General features: G+C 38.7%; 1 protein-coding gene across 4 annotated transcripts in view; it reads right to left on the reverse strand.

The window, feature by feature from the left end:
- Positions 1-582: 582 nt before the first annotated feature.
- LOC124410294 overlaps positions 583-20,116 on the reverse strand; it is a 107,439-nt gene continuing 87,905 nt past the window's right edge. For 2 of the 4 annotated variants that reach the window (XM_046888546.1, XM_046888544.1), the window contains exons 7-19: positions 19,611-19,775; positions 17,233-17,475; positions 13,939-14,052; positions 10,122-10,352; positions 9,491-9,645; positions 6,173-9,015; positions 5,418-5,709; positions 5,048-5,257; positions 4,174-4,947; positions 3,824-4,052; positions 3,245-3,632; positions 2,559-3,093; positions 583-2,244 (exon numbers count right to left, since the gene is read on the reverse strand). In XM_046888546.1, the coding sequence (XP_046744502.1) occupies positions 2,032-2,244; positions 2,559-3,093; positions 3,245-3,632; positions 3,824-4,052; positions 4,174-4,947; positions 5,048-5,257; positions 5,418-5,709; positions 6,173-9,015; positions 9,491-9,645; positions 10,122-10,352; positions 13,939-14,052; positions 17,233-17,475; positions 19,611-19,775 (6,392 nt within the window). In that variant the 3' untranslated portion in view covers positions 583-2,031. The remainder of the gene's footprint in view (positions 2,245-2,558; positions 3,094-3,244; positions 3,633-3,823; positions 4,053-4,173; positions 4,948-5,047; positions 5,258-5,417; positions 5,710-6,172; positions 9,016-9,490; positions 9,646-10,121; positions 10,353-13,938; positions 14,053-17,232; positions 17,476-19,610; positions 19,776-20,116) is intronic. The other 2 variants (XM_046888545.1, XM_046888547.1) reach the window with 2 other exon arrangements.

Consider the following 20,116-nt stretch of genomic DNA (forward strand, 5'->3'; position numbering starts at 1 on the left):
GTGAAACTTAAGACTTATGATATACAGCTAACTTAACATAACTGTCAAGTTCAACTTAAACAGTATATTATTATGTAATTGCTATTCAACGTAATACCTTATTTCCCCGTTTAATGATTGGAGAGAAAGAAAAGATTACATAGCACCGTGTCTCGTATCACTAATGTTTTTGTTTTTTCTGTTTGTTTTCTCTTTGCCCTTTCTTTGATAAACAATAATATGTTATTTCATATATATATATATATATATATATATGATGGGAAAAGTTTGTGAGTGATAAACTTATCGACAATGAAGATTCGAATTAACAAGAAGAAAAATATGAAATTAAACATAAAAATTGAGACCGTCGTAATGATGACGTGTCGAACTATTACGGTAATTTTATTGTTAATACCACACGTCGATGATTGTAAAGCAGTTATCATTTTTATGCGATTTCAAAAAGATCGCCTTTTTTTATTACTTTTCACAAAATATCATTTACGTTGGATAAGCTGTATAAAATTCGATTCTCAATATTTAACCTGGATTATTATATCAATTCACTGATTTAATCATTATAGTCACGTGTCAGATTGTAATTGATCGTGGTATCGAAATTCGCAGAGCATGAATACACGAGATGATTACTAATTGTAAGTAATATTTCACTAAATTTGTATAGTTGCATCAGGTAAAAGACTTATTCTGCAAGCGTAATTATATATCTATTCATTTGACGGACTTTCACCGAGACCTGTGAGTGTAGATGCAGATTATTTGAAATGCAAGAATTTTTTCTTATCGTATAGCTGGTATAAATAAATTTTTATAAATGGCAATAACCGACGCCATGCGTAACTTGGAAAAAGGCTGGTCCTGACTGCGGAAACTCTTTACAAAATATTCTGCATTCGCTTCGTCGTAACTGATTCCTTGAAGAGTAAATTAATCTTAAGCGAATAGGCGTTTTCTTGAATCTATAATACGATCTATTATTACGATGTTCATGATTATTATTAATAATATGATATTTTTGTACAACTATAAATCAACGATGAAAATTCAAATATATTTACAATATTTACAGATTCTTTAGCCACCATTGTTTGCATTTAATGCCTTTCGGTGCAGTTTATTATTGCATCTTTTCCGATTTTAGCTGCACTTACCAATCTCGTAATTGATTGGAATCGGATGGAAAACATGAAAACATAAACAATATTGAAACATCACCGTTCAATAACGTGTTTGACGATAAACCTCGCCTCATTAAATTTAAATACTGTATGTATCTTAAAAATACAAATATTCACTTGTATTAAAATGTCGTTCCTGTTTTACATACGTGTCAAGTGTTCAACTTGTATTTCATTTTGTAATTTGAACTTTCGCGATGTTATCTTGTCAAGCGAAGGCTCAAGGTCATGGCTGTATTCAAGAAGTTTTTTTTATAAGCTCACTACATGGAGAGAAAAATGTCTTCTCGTTTTTCACTCGCGTCACTGTTGCATTTCAAAATCTTTAAGAAGTTTCGCATGACTTTCGCTGGTAAATGTTTACCATACGAGAATGATGGACATATAACATATTTACCAGGTTTCAAACTTCATCCAGATTTGTTATTCCGTTTTGTCAAATTGATTTGCACAACTTCCGGGTAGTTGTAATTAGAATTTATCACCGCTGTTTATCAAAAGCGATTTAAACGATACCGAAAATTCTTTTGCCAGTCATCGTTATTTACCCATTTATGAAATCGTTACACGATATAGATAAATCACAGGTGAAGACGATGCTTATAAAATATCCTCGATGTTTAACTTTGGGTTTCACCATTTTTTTAGGCCAAAATAAGGCCTTAACTGCTGAAGATTTTTGTCACTTTACACATGCACTTGAGGTCATATTTAGCGTGATTTTAACTTCGTCACAAGTTTTCTCGCACGGGGTTCTTAGTCGAATACATTATCATCTATTTAGCAAATTTTGATAGCTGACACACGATTAAGTTACCCCGGTCAACTTAATCCTCAGCTTAAGCTGTTCTCAAACAACACCCGGTTGCATATTCAACAGGTAAGTTGTAGGATCGTAGTATCCAGCCAAATAATATATGTCATTGTTGTCATATATCGTCAAGTATCTATGCGGCTCTTTGCTCAATTTTTCAACGTACTGTTCAAGCGGCAGTACTTCGCACTTGTGCGATATTGTTTGCACGTCGTTCTCATCCGTATGAGGCGATTCGAAAAGCGCACCCTGAAATAAGAAAAGATAGGATATTAAGTCAAAGTGCTAGGAATGCTCGCCTAGTAAATTGCCTCTGAAAATATTTATGCAAAATCAAGCCTATATTTTGAAATAATATCACCGCACAAGTATGGGAATTCAGAGACAGGAGATGGAAATTCCAGGATATTCTCTACAGACTTTTTGTGGTAGCAACAATTACAATAGAAACGGCCAAATTTTCACTATTAGAAATAGATTAAAAGACGTCTTTTCAATGTTCCCCCAAACTTTTTATGCTTGATTTCCACAATTCTATGGATCGTTAAGAAATATCAACTCACCGGATATTTCAAATTTGTGGGACAACCAACAGTTTCTTCGGGATGATAGAACCATTTAACTTTGACGATCATGTTTGAGCTAGACGTTTCCCACATGGATTTGATCCTTCCGATATAAGGTCGGTCTGGTCTTCCGGTGGACAGAAAAACTGCGCTGTCACCGATCTCAATGGTCTCGCTTCCTCGTTTGATCGCCTTGTAAAACTGCTTCTTTGCTCTTCCTTTAGCACCTGGCCTCCGGTACCCTTTACCTGCCCAACCCCACAACTGTCTAGCTGGCAAGAACGCTGCCATTTTACTACGACTTTCGACTGATTCTTGCCGTTCACGAGGCTTCGCTTTTTTATCATTCTTTTTCGACTTGTCTTGCTTCTCTTCGACCAATTCTTCATCTTCCTCATCGATTTCCTCTAGCGACTGCTGTGACTTTTCCACTTCAATTTGTTTTTCCTCTACTTGAACTTCTGCTTCTACGTCTTTCGAAAGACTCGATGATTCTTCCTCACTCTTTTGGCCCGAACAACTTTCCGCGCCACTGTAGAATCAACGAAAACTGTGTGAGATCGATTGTGAAGTGAAATTTGAAACGGATCAAAAGATTTATCCAGGCCCGAGTGACGGATATATAGGTAAAGATCTTGCGGAAACAGTACACCTGATTCGAATTAAATATCAAGTATTATTACCTGTGATGACTTGCTTCGCTGTGACTGCTGTGACCACTGTGATGACTGTGCCTGCGTCGATGTTTCCTATGCTTCCTATGTTTTTGTTTTCTGTGTTCCTCGCAGAGATTATGCTTCTTATGTCTCCTCTTTCCATCCTGAGCCTCGTGCAGCCTTTTCAGTTTGTCTCTTCTTCGCTTCTTCAATCGTTTTCTTTCGCGATGAACATCATCAACCTTCGAATCCGCATCTTCAGTTTTCGAAGATTCATTAGCCTTGATCTCCGCACAGGTATTCGTTGTGCTAACCACCTGTTGTTGATTCCCTGTTGGAATTCGTTTTTCTTCTGTCGACAAGGAAGTCTGTCTACGACGCTTACCAAGGGTGAGAAGAGGGTTTGGGTCATATTCTGAAAGATAAGAGTCGTTTAATTACAAGAGATTCACTATGAAATTTGTTCAGGAGCAAAGTAAATCGAATAAATGAATACTGTAAAAGTATCACGTGAAAGTAGTGTCAGACGATGAAACTATTTGGCAATCGTTTCGCAAAAACGAAAACGAACCAGAGAAAACGTTAGAAAAATCCATTACTACGTACCAACAACCGGATAGTCAGGCTGCAATAGTCTTATGTCGTCCAGAGCAATTCTACCGCTATCCCCATCATCGAATTCCACGCTAACAAATTTTGCATCTAATTCAGGGTCAGGTTCGGAAGGTTCAACAGATGTTCCTGGGTACAGACAACGATACTGCTGACTCCAGTAAGCGCAAAGTCTCGTGCCAGGAGTTATTTCACTTGTAGAGGTTGGGCAGACTTCCACAATCTAAGAAAAAAACAAAAATAAATGCCAGCTGCATTAAAGCGTACCTCTTGGAAGAATTTTCCACTAAACAGCTCTCTTCGTTCCATCTTCTAATTTTTACAAAAAAGGGGAATCAACTTACAGCATCTCGGAGTATTTCTTCTCTCGGATGAATGTGTGGTCTGTTCCCCCTTTCGCCGTCCAAAGTTATGGCGTAAACATCAGGAGCCTGTACGGCGCTAAGCCTGCCGGCATAAAACAGGCCACCCATTGCTGTAAGAACTCTTAGCTGATCAATAGCCAAATGAGCGGCAGTTAGTTTGCACTTGTTCGTAACACTCTCAATTTTCTCTGCGGTCTTTTCACTCTTCTCAGTTTTCGCAACCTTCGCACATTCTTTGCACTCTTTGTACTCGATTGACTTCCGCCGTTTTGAGTCTTTTGAATCCCGGTCTCCCGACTTTCGTCTCTTCGGCGATGATGAGCAGGATTTCCGTTTTTTCTTTTTCGACTTTTCATGCTTTTCTTTGTCCCGTTCACTCTTTTCGACTGGCATGATTTTCATTTCCTCTGTAGATTCAATCCGCGATGGGATGTCCGAGGGTGGAATATTCTCGGCCACATTGTTCCATTCACCGTTTTCGTCATCTTCCCAGGTCTTGAGCTTCGCCTCGGCTTTCAATTTTGGCTTTACCTTACTCACCTGTTTTTCAAGCTTTGCATTCGTGCTAAACTTTTCCTTCTCCGCTATTATTGAGCTGATCACGCTTTTGTTATGCAACGGCGTTTGCTTGACCGGTTTCGATTTACCTTTTGCCAAAAGCTTCGAAGTTTTTTGTACTTTAGCATTTGCCTTTGAGGCAGATATACCCAACGTTTTAAATGGTAGAGGTGTGTAGCCCGTCTTATTAACCAACTAGAATCAAAATAATGTACATCACTTTCCTTTCCAATTCAAATTACAAAATATTTTACATTCAATAATTTTTAGAGCACAAATTTACTTTGACTCTTACCTTGTTTTGGAGGTGACGATTTTTTGCTGCCAGTAAATAACTAACCAGCGAAGCTTTGCTCTTCGGTTTCTTTGCCACGATTGTTTCGGTCAGATGCCTTATGCTACCGGAAGCACACATAAGTTTCCTGGGTCTACCGACCTTTCGTTTTTTCGATGCTGAGCTTAGGCCGGTGAGAGTAGGAGCAGGCGATGACGTATCGTATTCAAGCTGAAATTATTCAATCGAAATTACTATCAAGGTACCCAGCTGCATATTTTCATATTGTTTTGTACATCTTACGTATTCCCTTTGGATGGACGGCGTTAAACAAAGGGAAAAATTTTTCTTTTTATGGTATACATATTAAGCCTAAACAAATGGTTCCTACCCTTGTTAAACTCTTCTCTTCGGTATCCTGCAATATTGTACTCGTTGGTAAGACAGTGATTGGTGATGCAACGGGTGGCACTGGTATCGGTATGCTCGGGATGCTATCCAGAAGCTTGATGTGACTTCGGGGCTCACCGAGTTTTACCAAATTCACGTTGCATCGCGGCATTCCTACCACCCCAGCTGTCAGAGGCGGTGATACTACCTCCGGAGAACGTACCCTCGACTTTTGCGGGGATTCAATCATCTCCAGGGCCGGTGGCGATGGAATAACGCCGTCATATTCCGAGCTGATGTCAATCAGAGTTATGAGAAAATTACAGAGACCTATCGATAGCTTGGTATTTGCTTAATATCTTGCAATTCGAGTGTCAATGAAATGAACGGTTTAGTGAAAACCATACTCGAACATAGTCTTCGCAATAATTTTCCATAAACTCAAACATATACAGTTTCACAATTTTTTTTGTGCAGTCTCTTTTTTTATTTTTCGAAGAGTATTATCACTTCTTTCTAGTGAAAAGTGTAGTTTCAAATGCTGAATATGCAGTTCATTCTACAGCGATGATACATTTTGGTGGATTAAAAGCTTAGTATTTCTTCGTAGATGCTAATCATGTAAAGAAGAACTATGAAGTGTGAACTACTAAAAAATGCGCAGAAAGAGGAGAATACAGTAGTCCAGAAAAGAGACCCTCAAGTTTCACAGGAGTATTTAAGAAAAAACGACAATTGATTCTAAGGTATTCTCACCTTGAAGAATGACTCTTTCTCCTGGGTCTTCCAGGGCCCTTTTTGTCGTCCTTTTTCGGTGTGAGTCTGGACAGTTCCTTCTGCTTTTCTTTGTACTTTTTCTGAATATCAGCGAGCTTCACCCGCATGTCAAGCTCCATGGCGTCCATGTTCGGCCATTCGGTGTCACCGTCGGGTTGTCCTTTACGGGCGATGAATTTCTTCGCCTCTACTTCGGCCTGTTGACTTCGATACCTGTGATGGGAATCACGGCAGTCGTCGATCGTCGCAGGGTGGAGATTTTTCACACCCCCGTTTTCGGGTAGGGAGTGTTTAGCGAGATGGTCACCCTCCAGGGCGTTCTGCTCGACCTCGGAATCGGTGAAATCATTATCGCGACATCTCTCGTCGAGGTAATCCTTGCTGTCGCGTATGTAGTATTCGTATTTCTTCTTGTAAGAGCCATGAACGCGACCATTTTCAACTTCGAAATTGTTCACAGGCCGTTCCTGTCCGTTAATTCCACCGGCTCGAAACGCCTTGCAATCAGCAGATGAATCCGCTGTCTTTCCGTCCTCTTCTTTCTTCGCCGTATTATTGAACCCGGCGAAATTTCTATTCGAGAAATCGATCTGGCGTCTTGTTTTCTCTTTAAATTCGCTCTGCTTGCAATTAGCCGATTCCTCGTACGGTTTGTGAATACTACTCTTCGGCCTCTCGTAGGCGATCTCGCATGCCTCAATCCGCGGTTTCTTCGCGTCCTCGTAAAGCTCGTCTTCACCGTCCTTGGAGTGTTTCCTCTTCTCGGGACGAGCCGTCTCTTCCCTTAAAACGGCGTTCGCCTTTCCCAAATTCAACAACAATCTCCCGGCTTGCGATATCTCCTCGGAATTATCGACTATCGACAATTTCTTTGGCTCATCGCCGACGACTTCCTCCATGAACCTCTGCTCCGCCAACGCGCAAAGCAGCCCCAAAGGGCTGTCGACATTGTTGTTGTTGCTTTCGCTCTGCGGAGATATGGTTCTCAGCTTACTCGGCGATTCCGGAAACTCGGTGCCGCTCTCGGATTCCTGCGATCTCGCGGCCTCAAAGCCGGGCTTCAGGTGCTCGAACTGCTCGATACTGTTCGACAGCAATTCAAGCCCGCTCAAATCCACCGCCAGTTTCGTTTTCGAAACGTTCGATTTCGTGTCAGTGAATTTTACCGGAAGCTTTGCCCCGTCCGTTGTCAAAATGGCGCCACTATTTACTCCCGATATTTTTGATACATACTCCTTCTTGGGAGGCGGAGGATAGACCTGCGGCTGAGTAACCAGAGATTCGGATTTCATGGATGAAATATCGTTGTCAGGTCGTTCCTCGAGGTTGTTGTTCAACGTGTAATTGTTGAATACGTAATTTTTTTTCGGTGAATTATAACTGTGATTCTCCGGTCGTTTTACATTCGGAATTTTGTTGTTCAAAGGGATCCGCTTTCCGGATTCCTCGGGTTTTCGCAGATTATCATTTTTCTCTTCGTGCTTGATCCTCTCACTCACGGAGGAAGTCCACAAAGGATCCCGGTTTTCCATCGTATAAGTAACATTCTCAACATTTTCGCCGGAACTCACCTGACAACCGTTATCCTCGACTTTCAAAACGCGCAAATGATTCTCGGAATTCATCGAGATTCTGTTCACCTGCCCGTCATCCTCCGATTTCCTAATATCCTGCAAAGCAGCAGCCGCGTTTTTCTTCAATTTTTCAACCACGTTCTCGATACCGGGATGAAACTTTTCCACCGAGTGTCGTTTCGCCGGTTCGCCAATCCTCTCCTGACACTTCGATTTCTCGTTAGTTTGAAGCTGACCGGAATGCAGGATCGTTTGCGTCTGGGGTTGCGGTTTTTGCGAGTAAATACAATCTGTAAACGTGTCCTCTTTTTCCATCTTAACAACGACTTGTTTGCAATTTTGTTCCTCAGAGTCGATCGACGGCATGTCGAAAGACTTCTTGACAACATCGGAATGATTATGAAGACTCGGAGCTTCTAATTTCGCATGACAGCTCACGCAGTTAGAATTCTGCGCCGAAGCCTTTGACGAAGGATCGAAATTGATCTTCTTCGGCGAAGCGTTCAAGTTCTCAACTTTAAGTTCTTCGATCCTGACCGAAGGAGCCTCGACGGCTTCGACCTTGGTCTTGACCCCGGCGACGCCGGTGGTTCCGCAACCCTTCTCCTTCCTCTCTTCGACAGCCGAAGACTGAGGTCTGCCAAGTTCGCTGACCTTTACCGAATGGTCAGATCCCTTCCGCCTGCTAAAGAACTCCAAATTCTCATGAAAACTGTCGCAGTTCTCCTCGGTTATCTCGATGATCTTAAGCCCGGATCTAAGATCCGACACGATCCTCTCTTCCTGGGCATGACAGTTAACAACGTGCTCAATCGTTCTATCAACAGACGTAATGCTCCTGTCTACGTCGCAGTCCAGCCTCGTTGGACTGGTCGTCGAGTACCCGGGACACTCGTGAACGCCGATTGACGTGTTCTCGGTCTTCTCGACCTTGCCGACGACATTGCAAACGCTGCTACTGTTCACGCTTGTGATCCTCACGATGTTGCAGAACTTCTCCGGCGACGAGACTGTCTCGAAATTCGTCGTGTTGTTCGCGTTGCTGCTGCTACTTCCTAGCATTTGGCAGGGGCTCAAATTCTGTTCCTGCTTGACGACGGCGTCAAGAACTGGAATCTCCTCATCGTCAGGCGAGTCCGTCTGATTCGAGGCGTCCTGAACACCGATCGGTGTCACTTCCGGCGTTTCGATAACCGGTATGGACGTCGATTCCGGAGGCGGTGTGAGGCAGGAAACTGGTGAAGTCGCCTGGAACCAAGAAGGAAAAACTTAAGGGGTTATACCTAGTCGAGATTTTTCAGAAATAGATTTTTTTTCATTTTCATACTTTACATATATTCAAGTGTATACACAAAAAATTTCATGTTCACGTTTGAAAGTGCTTTTGAAATGTTGAACACGTTTTCTCAAAACTATATTTTCAATGTCAGTGAGTAAGATTTCTTGGTAACGGGTGAATCGATTAGTCTCAAATTTTTACACAACCATCAAGAATATATTTTCAGTCCTTAATCGAAGCTTTTTTCCTCGCCGATAAATATACACCGATACGTGTATAAATTTTTATATTAGAAAATTGACAAGTCTCCTCGTGAAAAATCCTCGAAAAATTCCTTTTATCGGCCTCCTGACTGAAGGGTGTAACCCCTTCGGATTTCGCTATGTTCTTACTGATCGTTAATTACTGTTTACGGTGAGAAACTTCAGGTTGCATCGAGCTCACCTGTGACCTGCAGTGAGCCGGTTCCGCCTGACTGATTTGCACCAGAGCTGGTGCATGCGGATAATAATGGAGGGTGGTAACGAGTGGCGAATCGGGAATCAGTGCGCCGGACATCGATGTCACAGTTTGCAGAGCTTTCGTCGATTCGGCGGATGCTGAAATCATTCATATCGTTATTAACTTTGCAAATTTCTTTTCCTCTCATTCCTGCTATAGTTAAGTTATTTTATTTTACTTTCTTTCCTTTGACCGTGCTGTTGTATATTTATCATTGAAAAATCTGAAAGACATCGTTTATTTTTTCTATCATTTGGTCAATTTGTAACACGTGTTAATACGAACTCTTAAACGATGCAATGTTTTTATTCTTTCAAGATGAAAACTTGATGGAAATTTAATTGACAAAACGAGTATTACGTCACGTGCGATTCGAATCACGTTTATTTGAGAATCGGTACTACGAGAACAGAATAACAACAACAACAACAACAATAACAATAATAATAATGAATCGAGTTCTTTTCTATAACGAATTCAATCGAGTATCTATATCACGTATAGACAGTGGAGATAGCGAATGAAATACTGCGGTATATAGGCATAAAGGACCTCAGGAACGGGTCAAACTTACTAATGATAGTAGTCGGACTGTTGCTGCAATCAGCTTCGATTTTGACAATGGGTAAGTTGTTCTGCTGTTTCCGTTTGCTGTCGGTGAGTACGATACGAGCACCCCCAATATCGCTGAGAAGTTGTAGAGACGGGGGCGGGGGCGGAGGCAGCAAAAGCGGTGGGGGACCAACGTTGCCTCCGCTGTTACCCGAGTAGTTTGGCCAAACCACAGCCTGCTGAACTTGTTCTGCTGCGGCAAAGCGTATAAACAATCATTCATAAGCTATTGTCATTCAACAAGTTTATTATTATTTGTTGTTTTTTTTTTTTTTTTTGTTTTTTTTTCAAATTTATAAATATAATATCGTGCGTGTATTTAAAAACCGTTTATTAATTTGGCCACGTGACGTATACTATATGCATATATATTTATATATACATATATACATACATAGATGCTGCAGGATTTTTATATTTATAGTGACAAGTTCATAGTAAGGGATTATAAAACGAAGATTAAAATTTTTTATAAAGTAGGTGTGTGTATACAGATGTTTCAAGTTCAAACGAGATATAAATCAAGTTCAATTCTGATCGCGATTTTGTATACAATGATCTACATACGCAAGCGGTATATTTACACATCGAGTATATGAAAAATACATAAGGACGGTCTTTTTATACGGGGTGCATTTCAAATTAGAATTAACCATATATACAATATATACGCACTCCGTCTGGGCTTGGGAAAAACGTCAGGTGATTCTACACGATAATAAAATGTACATGAAACGTAGGTACATCAGATATCCGTGGAAAATGATGTGTTAAAAATTGAAGAAACATGTAGGTACCTGTATACATGTATAATGTATATATATTCACATGCGTGCATGGGTCGAATTTAAAATTTTCATCAAAGTTTCAGAAAATGTAACGTGACGAGTGTTAGCCCGACGATGATAGAATAGTATTTAAAAAATGAAATCGATTTCGCACATAACAAGTCATAAAATACGACAGAAACCCCCACGATTTCAAATATTTCACCACTTCTGTTACAGATTATTTGCCATGTATAATATAGAACGACTAAAATAAAAAAGTCGTCAATTTCAATAAAACCATTAATTATCCCCCCCACTGTATATATATTATATAGATATAGGAATTTACAGACGATCCACGGTACAAATTGCGTCTCAAGGGTTCCTAAAGCAAGGAAGGAAGGAAGGAAGAAAAAGGATCATTAATTAAGTTACAAACGCTCGGATGAAATTCAAAACGGAGTCACACAAATAATACATATATAATAAGGCTGCACCTGCCGGTTAATTTTTTAAATACCAATCGATCTTCCTCGGATCACAGCTGCTCAATTATACTTATGGATCATGCAAAGATACATGTAGGAATAGGTATGTTTCATATGCATGTGTGTATGTATGTATGTATGCTAGTTGATACGAGCTGCGCATAGAGACTGCAGGCTGCTGATAGGCGTAGCATCCAATCCAAATATGCGCTGCATATGCACAGCAGCAACAGGCCTTACGTTCAGCCATCGTTCTATATGTCGTATATAATACTGGTATACATATAACCGCGTGCCTGAACCTATGCCATGGGCCATAGGGTATATTTATAAAACGGACGATAATGGTGGTGCATGGCATGGTCGTCAGCCAGTCCAGCGGCATGATATAGCCGCGGCCCGCTTCGTTATATGGCGGTCATAAATGCGATAATAAATGAAGAGTCTGCTGATGACAGTGTATACGTGTGTGTATAACTGTATATGTATATAGAAGTATATATGTATGTATGTATGTATGTAGTACCCAAGTAAGAAGAAAAATAAGAAAGAGTGAAACGGCGGAAACCGAGACCATGATCTTTATATCCCATCGCGAACACACCGTAGAAGATGTACAATCGTGCCTATAATAAACCCTTTCCAAAATTTAACAGCAAAGAAAGAAAGAAAGAAGAAGAAGATGAAGAAGAAAAATAAAAATCAAAATTTGTGTCTAGAAGCCACGCGCGATCGAAGTGAAACTTTTTGCTTTTTGTCTCTGATTAAAAATACACTATACGCCGACTATGACGACTTTTCCAAAGACTTCCTAATGCGCAGGCGCACACACACACCCACACACACGTACTAACGCACCTAAAAACATCATACACACGTAGAACGTTCGGGCCGGAGCAAGTATTAGGCAGTGCGATTGTACAAAGCTTAATAGACAAGAGTGGGGGGGGGGGGGGGAGCTACGAAGCACCGCACAAAGAGGAGACCAAGATAATAGGAAACACTGTATAATGTGTTTCATCTCATTCTCTCTCAGGCTAAATCCTATAAACGTATGTGTTTGTCTCTTTTTAGTGTCGCTTTTTCGTTTCATCTAGTTTCAAATCACAACGTTGGTAAAGAGGTTTGAATGAAAAAATTTAGAAAATTATTAAACACGTGCTAACGTGTAATCTTCATGAAAATTATTCGGCTAATCACAATCATTATTTACACAATATTTAATGTGCAAACGAGGCAGCATCACCTTGCACATTCAATACTGTATCCACTTGGGAATCGTGGGAAAAAAGAATAACAAATAAGTCTATAAACGTGATGTCCCAATATTACGAATGTGATCTATGAGCAGTAAGTATTAGGACCGAAATTTGTTCATTAGAAACTATTCAAGTATGTATGTACATACTTACAACGATCTTTTTCACTATTTTGTACATTGGCAGTATTAGAAATATTATTTATCACATTTAGTAACGCCTTTCGGCGTGCACGAAATTCACGAACACGTTCCGTTGAACATTTGGCGACCTTCTTAAACTTGTTTTCTTTCCTTTTCTTCTGCCGATATTCACGACACTTTTCGGCATTAGTTTTCGGCATAGTTGAAAAATCTTTTTACTCAAATGATGAAAAATATTTACACAAACGATACTCGCGAACAATACACCACGCCGGCTATGACGCCTTTTCCCAAGGCTTCCTAATACGCAGGCGCGCACACACACGTACTAACATACCCACAAACATCATACACACGTAGAACACTCGGGCCAGAGCAAGTTTAGGCAGTGCGATATTTACAACGCTCAGGAGGTATGGTGGGGGGGGGGGGGGGGGGGGGGGTACGAAGCACCGCACAAAGAGGAGATCGAGATAATAGGAAACACTGTATAACGTGTTTCATCTCATTCTCTCTCAGGCTAAATCCTATAAACGTATGTGTTTGTCTCTTTTTAGTGTCGCTTTTTCGTTTCATCTAGTTTCAAATCACAACGTGGCTAAAGAAGTTTCACTTGAAAAAAGAAAAGATAGAAACAAACGAATCTGAACAAATTTTATACCCTCCGGTAGATATTACAATATTATGTTTAACCCTTAAATGGTAACGTATGTGTAAAGTGCTCTAAAAAATTCCGAAAAATTCGTGAAATCTCATTAACTATCCTAGAATAAGGACCAATCATTATACTGCTGATTTGATCAATTGTTTAAGCAATATAATCACGTAAACAAAGGAAAACGTGAAGAGACGTGAAACGTGAGACGGTTTCGTCGAGGCACGAGACACCCCCCATCACCGTTTAAGGGTTAAATCAAAGTCGCTTAAGGTTTCTGTGTACTTGGGTATAAAAGTGTATTTTTTCCGCCGTTAAGTACACATAATTTCTTCCGCATGAATTACCTGCATCGAATTTCTTCGTCATTCTAATATAACACGTACATTCGTATCTGGGCTTATGATATTAATTAATCGTAAGCTAGATACCTGCGAATATCATGGGAATTTCACTTCTTTTACCTGTGGCATGTATGAGAAGAAGGTGTCCGGTTGACGGGTCCCTGACGAGCTGAAGACCGCCTTGAAGACCTCCGATTCCCATTTGAGGGAAGCCCACAGGGTCCATCGGCATCGCTGTCGGATGAAAGACGATAATGAGTTTGATATATAGGCTCGGGAGGGGGGGGGGGGGGGGGGGGGGTATCTGAAACTCGTTCGCCCGTCAGGCCTTCTCAGCTTTGAGATGCAGGGAATGGTTTATATACCTATATAAATATATGTATGTATGTATGTACTAATTTTTTTTCGTTTCCTTTTAGAGTTTCTTTTTAAAATATTAACTGTCTTTTTTTTTTTTTTTTTTTACAACGCTATAAGGTTTTTACCCCTCAGCGCGATTTACGACTTACGGTATTAAATACGTTTACGAAACTTATCGGGAGCCGGCGCCTGCTTATTACAAAATATATACCAACGAATGAAATTCAAAGTCAGTCATATCGTGAAGAGATCATTTTCAACTTCAACGTCTATGAATGCCGAGTGTTTGGTAATCAGTTCCTTATACATACCTGTCTATAAGGTACCTGTATAACAGAGTCCATTGGCTCGTTATTATACCGACAAAATGATACCTACGTTACTTACGTTACAGGTATACATATAATGTGGACGTGAATTATCACTCTGCGCGAACAAAGTTATAATAATTGTAATACCTATAACGTCATTATGAATAAGATACTACGTTAATTAAGATCTTTGTAAATCCGACGATAGGCTACAGATGGTCGAATTTCGGGAAGACGGCCAGCGTTAAAAACTCGTTCATTTTTATTTCAGCCAAAAATTTTCATTGACCAGATATGCAATTCTGTAAAACGCGTAATTCCCGATGGAAGCTGTATTTTCACGGCTTGCTTAACCGAGACACGTTTGTCAAAACTGCGAGACGCCGTTTATGGCGCAATTTATACCCGGAAGTTACAGAATCCGAAGATCATGTTGGGCAAAGTGTCAAATTTTATACACTATACACAAAAGTTTTCTATTGTTATTATTACTATTATTATTATTATTATGGCAATATGATGCGAATCGCGAAGATCAACGTTTCCTCTCGACATAATAATTGCTCTCCGCCTCATTGTCAGTGAGATCAAATAAAATCCGGAGGTCGAAAACAAAAAAAATTCTTTTCTTCAAAACTGTCATAAAAACTCATATAGTAGATATATAGTACATCTTTTATACGTTAATGTGAAGAGAAATTCATAACAAAAAAAAAAAAAAAAAAAAAAAAGAAGAAAACTTTTTCCCACATGTTGCAGTTTTGTTTTTTAAGCATATGCTATATTCTGCTATGTATTATATATATGTATAAAATTGCATGAAGCAAAACTCTGATCAGGAAAATACTGATAACAGTCCCGCAAGAATAGTTGAAGGAATGGTTAACCTACGTTTAAAAGACGTTGTAAAGATGCGGAAACAACAGGTTAAGTATAATTTACGTAGACAATGATAGAGCTTACATACCGCCGTCTCAAACATAAGATAAGTGAAACGATTGTTCAGGGTGCGTGTAGAATAAACGGTTCGAATATAAACCGTCAATGTACGGAGAAAGATCGCTGGTACATGAGCATTATAAGAAGTAGGTGAATGCATGTAACGAAACGTTGATAGCTTTATTGTACATGTAGTTAATATATATATATATATATATATCGTTAAACGAGAGATCGAAACCTGTTAGCTGGTTGAAATGTTATACCTTAAATCTGTAATAATAGGTATGTACCAACGATATTATATGCATGCGCAAATAGATTTGACTTTGTATGAACGTTTCACGAAGCCGACATAGAATTATAACGGGACTGGGTCAGATCATTGCCTGATGCGATATATCCTGCATATTATCCCACGTGCTTTGTGGTTAATAAATAAAATCGAAGAAATCGTTATCCTATATACTTTCGTCAATTAATACCAACCTAATTTTAAGCTACCATATCCGACCTTGATCTTATAAATTTTATTCACACTCAGCGATTCTCCGCATCTCAAGTTTAAGACAAAAGATACATATAGGAAGAAAATAATCAAAAAATCAAAATAGAAATACGCCGTTTGTACGGTTATTTATATATAAACAATATAAGTGTCCGTTAAAGTATACGCGCGCTTCTCTTCTTTTTTTTTTTTTTTTTTTGTTATTTATTTTGTTCTCATCAACGTTCGATCTGTTTCACTGCACATCAGTGATTCGATTCGTATGCGTGACTCTTGGAAATTGTATAGGTACTACCGCGGCAACGGTGACTCAGGATTCGATTATTCTCACGACTTTGTAAAAAAAGGAAAAATAGACCCGCGATTGGAGTGAATTTGCGGTTTTTAAAGAAGACCTGAAAACTGACCATTATAACGATCAATTGCTTATTGCTGTTCGATATCTCAATGAAATTCAGATTACTGGAACGTTAATATACACCGACTGCAAGCTTTATATCATCGAAAAAATGCATTCGAGCTGCGAAGCATTATTTGAAAACCATTTCGCAAAAAACTATTTTCCATATATATATATATATATATATATACGATGAAAATTAAAACCAAATTAAAACCACTGATCGTACGATTTTTAACCATCATTCTTCGAAGTTTATAAGAAAATATTATTGTACATAAATTGCAAATATCACCAAGACTGTATATTAAAAATTTAGTTTCAAATAACTGTAATCACGGTAATTCATCTATTCGCGTTTTAGACAGAGAATTAGATACATAACTTTATAGGTAGGTACATTAAAACGACAAGGATTGCGTACATTGACCGAAAAAAAAAAAAAGAAAGAAAATTGCATCATCAAGCTAAAATAATTTAAATAACTCTTGTCAAACTCAACAATTTTCATCCTAACAACACAATAAAAACTTCAATACAATCACAGTTTCCTATCGTAATAAATAATATCAACGATAATGAGATTACCGTACATACATTGTATATAGATATGTATGTACATATATAATATACATATAACGCAACTTCCCGCATACAAAAAAACAAAAAAAAAAACAAAAAAAAACTCGTCAAACCATCCCTCGCGAGTATTTAAACAACATCCCTCGAGTTTCTCGAAAAGAAAAAAAAAAAGAAAAAAAAAGAAAAGAAAAGAAAAGTAAAAACGTTCGAAAGGTTCCCTCGACTCGACTTCCGGGTGCGTCGACCTTCGAATACATCCACCCAGAGTATCGAGACCTTGACCGGTGGCGACGTGAAACGTTTCGTGACCTCACCTGCGGTTGGATACTGCCAAAAAGTGTGTGGCCAAGCCGTGGCGGTTGTGGCGGCGGCGGCGGCGGCGGCGGCGGCGGCGTTCCCGAGGCTCCCGAGGGTTGAATTCAGGGTTGAATTGAGGGCGGCGTTCAGCCCGGGCGGAAGTGTGGCTGAGGGTATGGTCAGGTGGGCAGGCCGATCTTCCCCCGCGGCCCCACAATGCACCAGCGTAGCCCCGCCCACTGTCATGGCCGCGGTACCTCCTGGACGCCCCCAGAAACAAACACACAAAGACCCCTTCTTAACAGCCTTCGGTTGGAAACATGGCCGAGCCGAGCCGAGCCTAGCCTAGCAGCTTTCCAGGCCGCGTCGGCCGCAGATATGCATTACAGTAGGTATTACACACTTGTATACCGGCTACTTTACATAACTTATTACATATTGCATGGCTGATTTGTATATGCTACATATATATATATAGGTATATATATATATCTGCATGTGTGACTGACTGACTGATCTGAGCTAAAAATAATTAGTGAAATTTTTATTATTGGCAATAAATCGCCGTTCGGAATTTCATTTTTCGAATCGCAATTGAAAGAAAATCTTACGGATATCTTGACGTTATTATAATACATATATATATATATATATATATGCGTATTATATATTATAGCAGATTGAAGAAAAAGAAATTATCACCGATATTTGTTATAGATATATACCTAAAAAAAAATTTCAAACAATTGATATACACCGCGATTGTCGGTCAGTGTGCAGATATCTGTAATATTCAGTAATGATTCGTGAATGCCTGAAATTTTTTCTAGGTATTAGCCACGCACGATGATGAAGTGAAGAATAAACGGTCTTAAAATTCGACTTGATTATTATACGTACGAATATGTAGGTATATATATATTTATTAAATAACTGACGCGTTCTTTATACAGATGCATTAAGATAAAAATCAATTAACACGTGCCTGTATAACCGTATAAGTGAAAAAGTTATAAACCATATATAGATGTATCGTATTAGCGTTATATATATTCGCAGTTATAATATATACATCTAGTATATGTATATAGGAATCGATATCGAAATTTCATATTATATAATACTATATGCTTTTGTTTAAAATTTCAAACGCGTCCTGCAGGTATAATACATAATAATGCATAATACAGCTATATATATATATATATGTATATATGGATAATGAAATTCCCTCTGATTTCCGGGGCTATATGTATAACTAACCAACTATAATCGCGGTTCGGTTCGGAATTTTCGAAAATTAATTCGTCATCTAATATTCCATTATAGGTCAGTTTATATCACCGCAGTGCGCATAAAGTGCGTGTAAAATGCATATAAAAATCTTTCCATTTCGAGATAAATATTGGCCTTATATATTCACTTATAGAATTCACTAATATCACCATTATTATGGTTATTATATAATTAGTAGCTAACTATATATATATATATATATATATATATATATCTAATATATTTTCAATTTAGTCCCACTTGATAAATATGACACAAGATCGCTTTCATGTAGCGTCAATGAAATTATATAAGAAGCTTTTTATAAATATGATATTATATCGTGTAATACATGAACTGTATATAATGCATAGGTGTACGTATAATAACCAGCCCCACTTTCGACCCTTGTTAATATCCCATGTTCGATATTTGAAACATTCCACCCCGCGGCGTCGATGGAATTTCAATATTTATAAATATAGTTGTATTATAGCAATATGCGCAAAGCTAGCGTGATTTTAACATCAGAAAATCGTCAACATTATTCGTCACAGGATACGAATAATAAAAAAGATAACACTTTACTAAATCAACTTTCTCATTTACAAACAATATAATCACACCTCAGCGAATACGTTATAGCAAAAAAAATCAAAAAAAAATCTCTTCAATTTTTCGCGAATGCAATAAAAGAAAATGATAAACTTGTACAAAAATGAAAGATTTCTTTCTGTAATTTCGTATAAAAACTCAATCACGGATTAAAAATTTCATGTTTCTTTCTTTCTTTATTTTTATTTTTCTTTCTCTTCTTTTCGGATTTCGAAAGGTCGCGATAGATGATCTTTGGACGGTAATTAGACGACATAAAAACGCTGACTGTTCTATTTCCGCGTTATTATACCTTGACGGAAATCGCAACGTCGTCGACGGAACAGCATTATATTGGTTTGTGTATACTTTACGTTGACGACGGCCTGATTTTCTCGCAGCTTTCAGCCGGAAAATAATTAAGGCCATGCAGCAGCAGCAACGTTGAAATAATAATCAAGGCACAGGTGTATTATATACATATATATATATATATATATATCTAGGTATAGGAGCTTTGACTTACCCATAGTGTCCGGCTGGAAGTGATGATAGCTCGCGTGGTGAGACGTGTGATGACTCAAGGAGACGTTCCTCGTCGTCGACGACGACGTTTCCTGGTGCTGCAGCCTCTGACGGGCGACTGCTATTCCCACGGGAATACCACCCCCCGAATTTGACACTACGATACCTACAACAACGGCGAGGAACCGATAAATTAATTAATAAACATAGATACAGCCATGGTAAACTATTAGGTCTATGTATAATTACTTGCAAAGTCTTGTAAAGAAAATAAATACATTCAGATTATAGAATGTCGAAATATTTTATATATATATATATATATATATATATATATATATATTAGGGTGGCGCAAAAAAACCGACTATTTTTTTTTTTTTTTTGATTCTCGTGTGACAAAATGTTAGTTTTTGATGTTTTAAGAACCCAGTCCAAAGGACAGTTCAGAAAAAAATTTTTAAGAGGTCGTTCCACATTTTTTAAAACGTCAGAAATCGTCAAAAATC

The sequence above is a fragment of the Diprion similis genome, chromosome 9, assembly GCF_021155765.1.
Source record: "Diprion similis isolate iyDipSimi1 chromosome 9, iyDipSimi1.1, whole genome shotgun sequence".
NCBI classification, from domain to species: Eukaryota; Metazoa; Arthropoda; class Insecta; order Hymenoptera; family Diprionidae; genus Diprion; species Diprion similis.